The sequence below is a fragment of the Morus notabilis genome, unplaced genomic scaffold (genome assembly GCF_000414095.1).
Source record: "Morus notabilis unplaced genomic scaffold, ASM41409v2 Scaffold438, whole genome shotgun sequence".
In the NCBI taxonomy this organism is placed as follows: domain Eukaryota; kingdom Viridiplantae; phylum Streptophyta; class Magnoliopsida; order Rosales; family Moraceae; genus Morus; species Morus notabilis.
The window spans coordinates 2,934-10,399 of NW_010365011.1; the positions used below are offsets into that span (position 1 = coordinate 2,934).

General features: G+C 31.0%; 1 protein-coding gene across 1 annotated transcript in view; it reads left to right on the forward strand.

Moving 5' to 3' along the window:
- Positions 1-1,378, forward strand: part of LOC112093372 (S-adenosylmethionine mitochondrial carrier protein) — a gene marked incomplete at its 5' end in the record, with an annotated part of 3,348 nt that extends 1,970 nt beyond the window's left edge. The window contains 3 exons of the mRNA XM_024171621.1: positions 53-173; positions 306-378; positions 1,032-1,378. Of these exons, the coding sequence (XP_024027389.1) occupies positions 53-173; positions 306-378; positions 1,032-1,266 (429 nt within the window). The remainder of the gene's footprint in view (positions 1-52; positions 174-305; positions 379-1,031) is intronic.
- Between the last annotated feature and the right edge of the window lie 6,088 nt (positions 1,379-7,466).

Consider the following 7,466-nt stretch of genomic DNA (forward strand, 5'->3'; position numbering starts at 1 on the left):
ACCTTAGTTTTTCACATTCCCACCTCCTTTCATTTCACTTTTCACTTTGTAGGTTGTGTTTTATGAAGCCTTGAAAGACATGACCGAGTATGGGAAGCAGAGATGGAATATGAATCGAAATGGCTTTATTAATAGTTCTATGGAGGGGCTCATATTAGGAGGATTAGCTGGTGGTATGTTCCTTTCTTATTATAGCTCTAATAATTAAGGTCGAGCTTGCCATTTAATCCGTTTTTGTTTTAACTCCATTATTAGAACCAGTTAGTCTTGATTACATAAGATTTATGGCTCTATATATTGTGCAGGCTTCAGTGCATATCTTACCACTCCCTTAGATATCATCAAGACAAGACTGCAAGTACAGGGATCGTCTTTAAGGTATTTGTTGAAATATAAAAACTATTGTTGATCCACCTCCTAAAAGCTTAAGCTTTTAGGATGGATTAGTAAACTAACAAGGTATTAGATCGGGAAGTGCTAAGTGCAAAAACCTTGCAATTGCACTCCCTAAATTGTCATCACGTGTTGTGTGTTTAATATATTTCGGGCTTATTATTAAATATTCACGTGTTGGGCTTTCCAATTAATTTACCTACATGATTGCCCCATTATTCAGCCCACACGCGAGGTATAGTGTTGAGATATAAAAACATTGACCTATCTCCTAACAGCTATAGCTTTTAAGGTGGATTGGTAAACTAATAAATCTTTAGATTTAGAAATTTGAGCTAGAAATTTTTTGTCAAGCAGCACAATAATGTGAGGACTGCTTCCTCTAGGTCTGTTAAGAGGGGACCTGAGTTTTTTAGTTTTACCTTGTTTATTGACGTGAAATTAGCATTTTATATAATAGGAATCCCAAGTCATTAAAACAGATGCGGTAAGTAAGTTTTCTTTTTTTATTGTTAGGTGTTTAAAAATTATCGTATCGATCAATATTAAAAAGTTGAACTACGAAAGCTGCCACTTGAGTTGGTATCAAATTTGTTGGTGACAGGACACATGACTTTTCAAGTTTGTGGAACTTTCAGGTATAATGGCTGGTTGGACGCAATTCATCGCGTTTGGACCACAGAAGGCGCGAAAGGAATGTTCAGAGGTAGCATTCCCAGGATAACATGGTACGTCCCGGCTTCCGCTCTCACATTCATGGCTGTAGAATTTCTCCGACAGCACTTCAACGAAAGATTAAGTAATGAGAAAGTGGAAGAAGTAGCTTTGTTATCAGTAGACAGAAGAGGATCTTCTTTGCATGAGGTCGTTTAAAAAGCTGTTGTATTAGATCATAGTTTTTCCCACAGATTTAATAGAAAAAGAGTAATTCTATTTGTATCATATCAAACTCGACAGATTTTCTGAGAATAACGCTATTGTATTTCTTTCATGACTAGCAAAAGTTTGTCCATTCAATTTTTTTAATTTATTTTAGTTAAAGTGTAATTAAATATAAAGGATTAATTAAATAATGAATGTGTAATAGAAAGAGTTAAAAATAAATCATACATGACTTTATTTCTTACATCTACATGATTTATAGAATTTTTTAATATGTTTCATAAGTTGGCAGGATACGGGACAGATTTTCTCGTCATGAGTTCAAGATAATTGCAGTGTCTTATTTACCCAAAATTAACTACTATTTACTCAATTAGCTATTTCATCATAAGATAAATAATTAATCAATTAATCAACACAATTATACAAAACATGAAGTTAAAATTAATAAAAGAAAAATAGTTTTGAATTTTTATATATATTATATTGATATATTGTACTTTAAATTGTATATTACATGTTATTCAATATATATACATATATATATAATTAAAAGGACGGTTAAATAAGGAATAGGGTCGAGGGCTTGTAAATTTATCACTGCTCTATGATCTGTGACGGGTTAAAATTTTAATTCGTGTTTAACTCGCATCTATTTAAACCAGCTTTTTCTTGCCTCGTTTAAGGTGGGTCTCCATGAGTACATGAGTTAACGGGTAAAACTGTTATCTCTAAACTATATATGTTGGTCATGACTCACGTCTGGATACAAAGACAGTGAAAAACAACAAATGTAGCCAGGTAAAAAATAAAAAAGAAGGGTAAAAAGAGAAAAAAAAAAAAGTTCTACCATGACCTGCTTGCTTTGAGATTTAGTAATATATAAAGATAAAGAGAAGCTTTCGTCAGTTGCCAGGATACATGGCAGGTTTTCCTGTCACGAATTTGTCACGAATTTGGAGTACTCACAATGCCCTATTTACTCGATTAGTTAATTTTATCTTAAGATAATTAATTAATTAATTAATCAATATAATTATACAAAACATGAAGTTAAAATTAATAATAGAAAAATAATTTTAAATTTTTATATATATTATGTGATATATTATACTTAAAATTATATATCACATCATATTATACAAAATATATGTAGTTTAATAACGTAATATAATTAAACAAGACTGATAAATAAATAATAGAGTTAAGGACTTTTAAACTTGTTCATGCTCCACGATTCGTGACAGGTTAAAATTTTGACCGTGTATAACCCACATCCATTTAAACCTTGTTTTTTTTTTTTTTTTGCTCCGTTTAAAACGGGTCTCGCAGGTAAATAAGTTAACGGATAAAATTATCACTTTTAAAGCTACATACGTCAGGCCAGTTGTGGATACAAAGATGATGAAAAACGACAAAATTAACCATGTGATTGGAGGATTCAAACCATGTAATTCGAATCATTTTCGATTTACGTGAATTATTTGTGAGAGAAAATACTGTAGCAAACTATGAATCATGATCCGAATCAGGGAACGAATCCCTCTACCAAACATCCTCTAAAAAAGAAGAAGCACAAAAAGGGAAAAAAATGATCTGCCTGTTTTGAGATTAGTAAGATAAAAATATGTACCCTAATTGAGAAACATTTCTAATTTTTTAGAAAATTAAGGAAATCAATGAAATTCTCTTCTTTGTTTTTTTCGTTAATTTTTATTTTTATTTAAAAAATGGCTGGAGCAGTAGAAAGCGTGTGAAGTTAGTTTTATTTCATCAAAAAATCCAGAAAGTCCAACGCCAGTGAAATCTTCACAAAAAAAAAAGAAAAGAAAAAGAAAAGAGAAGAGAACAATCAAACAAATTAAAATCAGATTCAATAAAAAACGGAAATAAAACATTTATTGAACCGGAAAAAAAATTTAAGGAAAAAAAAAGAATTATTTCTATTTCGTGATTCATTTTGAGACTCCATCACCATCTTTATTTGAACAACAAGACCACTGTTTTTTTCTCTTTTTTTTTTTTTTTTTTTTTTTCGTTAAGTGGTATAGATAAAGATGTTGAAGAAGCCTCAAAACAGAACAAGAGAACTTTTCTACTGCTTGGCACCTTTTATTCCAAAAAGAAAGAAAAACGACAATAGGAGAATGCAAACTAGCAAAAAATTGGATGAAAATAGGGCCGTTAAGGAAGCTTAAATAGACGTTGTTATAAGGGTCCTGATTGAGATAGGACTTCTAATGTGACACGTAATAGGATTTTAGAAAAATAAGACTCCTAAAAGTATTTTGGCATCAATTAACTGGTATTTTTAAACGTAGAGGATAAACTACCTAAAAGAATTGTTTTTTACGATTTAAAAAAGAGAGAGACAATTGCCTTAAAAGAAAAAAGAGCTTATGGAATATGAATAATCGTGGATATTTTGCAGCTTTATATTTAGATACGTGAATAAAAATTGTGAAAAAAAAAAGGATACTAAAAATAAGTTTGTTTCAAACTTATTTATTTAGACACGTGAGGCTTACACAAACTCGAGGACACATTTGTTTTGCCTAATAAAGGGGGACTCATATAGGCAGTACATGTGTGGAGTTAGAATTTATCTTTGTTATCAGGATTGAATGTTTCATTAGAGCATTTTACATGTTAAAATTTGATGTTTGTGTAAGAAAATCATTGGAGAATGCAACGCTAAATCTAATGCGATGTTTTGTTTTTTTTTTCTTTTTTCAAAATGCTTTATTTAATTGTTTTCTCCATTTTTAAACCCACACATGTTATTCTTGTGCTACATTCTGTAATCCGTATGAAAACAAACTATTTAAGATGAGCTAAAACTAGTGTATTTCCTACTATTTCCGTTTAAAAGAATGTTGGGATGTTATGGGCCAAAGTGAAATAAGTTGATATTCTATAAGACAATTGGTGAAAATAACCATTTTGTTTTCTAAATAAATAAGTGCTTTTTTTTTTTTTCCTTTTTCATGTGTGTTTTCTTAATATAAATGTGTTTGATAATCTTTTTTAAATGTTTTTTAAGTCAAGAAAACAAAAAATTTCTCTCGATCCTGACCCTGCTATTAATCCCAATCCCAAACTCAATCTCAGTTTTGGTTTCGGAAACTAGAAATTTTACTTCAAGGAAAAAATTTTGTTTAAAAGTCTTGAAAAACAAAAAGAAAAATTCTTCAAATTTAAACAAAAAAAAATCAAGAACATTTTTCTTTGAAGATGAAATTAACAAATGTTCTTCCTAGATAAAATAAATTACTTTTCAACAAAAAAAAAAAAAGAGAGAAAAAAATAGAGGAGCATTCATGGCTAAAAGCTCGTCACATTCGGCCTGCTAAGCAAAAGGGTTGTTGGATCAAATCTAAAGTAGTGATGGGTTGTCGTCAATGATGTGCATGGTTTGCCTAAAACCATCAAAGTGGACTAATCCAGTAGTTTTTAGACCGTCGATCTGATTCAATGTAAAGATCTAAAATCAGACCAAACCATTTCAAAAATAGTTCGGACCAGTTTTAAACATTTCATGAATTGTCTATAGCAAATCGGACTGTTGTATTCATATATATTAAAAAAATATTTGAAATGTTAACTTTATATGTTACTTTTAGGCTTTTATCTTTATAAAATGCTTATTTTAATGTATTACTAATATATGATTTATTTAGACTTCAAAAAAAATATGAAATATAACAAGTAAAAACCAAAAGAAAAAAATTCATCCTCAATCTAAATCGGAGCTAAACCAAACTAGACCACTTTGAAGTGGTATGATCTGATTCGGTCCCATTATCAGATAGGTCTGATCTGATTGGAAAATTTTCCAAACTGTTAAAACGGTCTGATTTAGAAAACTTGACCATTTAGGAATGGACCATGCACAACCTTAGTTGTCATCGGTCATCATAAGGCGTTTTAAGTGCATTTATCCTCATATTCACTTATTTTTTAAAGGTTTTAGGGTCCGTTTAGTTCAAAAATAAACGTGATCTTTGTCTGCATGAAGAGAGGATTTGTCTTGTGGTGCAAGCATTGACCTTCATCGCTGTGGTGGTTACGTGTTTGTGGAATATCATTTTCTTTCTCTAGTATTGAGGGGTCTTAGAAATTTGTTTGTTTTGAGGGTTTTAAACCCTTTTTTTTTTTTTTTTTGCTATATTGTCTTTTTAAAGGTATACTAATTGAAAAACATGTGTTATGGACGTGTGTGTAATCGTGTATGAAGTTTTATTACCGTGTTCTTATTAAAATTAAAAGCATATAACATATGAATATAAAATTTTAAAAAAGAACTAAAATTTAAAAAAGAATAAAGTTTTAGGGCAAGTAGTAAAAAAGATTAAAATGAAAAAATAAATAAGAAAATAAAAAAAATGAGTCAAAAAGGGACTAAAATAAAGAGATAAATAAGTTGTAGAACAAAAAGAACCAAAATGAACGAAAAATAAAATTTCATGACAGAAAATGGTCAAAAAGGGATTAAAATGAACGAATATAAAAAATTTAAAGTACCACCCAAAAAAAATCTAAATAGGCAATTAAAAATTTTGGGACAAAAAATCAAAAGGAAGTAAATCATGAGAGCAAAAAACAAGAAAATAAAAGTGCAAACATGTGTACTATTCACGCGTTTTAAAACAAAATGTCGTCATTTTGGTCGAAAAAAGCATGAACACAGGACTCGCATTTGTGCTTTCTAGTATATAAATAGATATATGCTACGTTGTTTTCTCTTGTAAAATAAATTTTTATTCAAACTCAAAAACCAAATATTAAATCCTTTTCGTCAAATTCCATCAATTCTTTTATACTTTAATTCATGTGGCCTTTAAATATTCTCTTTCTTAAGGCTTTTTTATTCATGTGCCCTTTTTTCTTAAGTTAAAAGGCTTAAATTCTCTATTGAAGACCTTAGAAAAAGCCATTTTGATGCCATCTCTTTCAATAGTAATCTGCTAAGGAAAAAATTCGAAGATTATAATAGTACAATGCACGTGCATTGTTCTTTAGGAACTATTAAAGTCTCGTTCATTTCATTGATTCAATTTAAATTTTGTTATAATAAAAAGTTATCAAAACAGTTATATCTAACTTTTTTACTACAGCAAAAATTTTCATATAAAATCACATCTCAACTGAAATTAAAAATTTAAATTAGCGAACTAAACGGATTCTAAATATAAGTAAGGGGTTGTTTGGTTGAGGAATTCGTATCCCGATTTGAATCATGGTTCATGATTCGCTACAGTGTTTTCTCTCATACAAAATACACGTAAATTGAAAATAATTTTAATCTTATGATTCTAATCCATGAACCAAACGTCTCTAAATGTTTGGCGTTTAGGAGTCTAATCCCGTGTTTGGTGATAAACTTTAACCGTATAATTTAGTCGTTGACCAAAAAATAATCCCCTTGAACAAGGATAAAAAAAAAAAAAACCATGGGATTAATAATCCCTTGGCTCATTGTAGGCGATCCACCACCCCAAGTAGCCGGAGCTTGGAAGAGCAGCCACCCACCAAAACTCTTTTGCCCATTGCAATCCATTATTGTTTGCGAAACATGACCTACATCACAAGTCTCCATCACCCGTGAAACACGGCATCTACCACCTACTGCCAAGCTAGGAGCTCATCGTCACCCCCAATCCTTAACCAAATCTTACTTCAAAGCCCTTTCCCACCCGTAGATCTCGTTGGAGCTTATTGAAGCTGCCAACTCCCCCAAATCGTCACGCGCGGTCCCCATCCTTAGATCTTTGTCTTTCTCTTTCTTCTTTGTGACGATGGAGCACGCACGGATAACAATGAACCGTGGGAAAGGGGGTGGCGACGACAGAGGGCTGGGAGGTTACAGCTACCGTTTCCGTGGTGGCACGCGAGCCTAGGAAATTGTGCAATGCCGCTCATGTAAGAAGAGGTCGTTTCAATTTCATTGGTGTTTGTATTAATATATTCCAATTTTGGTCATATATTCGTGTCGACTTAGGGTGCGTTTGGAATTGATTTCAAAACGTTTTTATTTTTTGTACGAAAATGAAAATAAAAACGTTTTTAGTTTCATTTTTGAATTATTTTTAAAAATACGTTTGGTAGTTTTATTTAGAGATTGATTTCAGTTTTAAAAAAAACTGAAACTGCGTTTGGTGGTTATTTTTGAAAACATGTAATAATATATT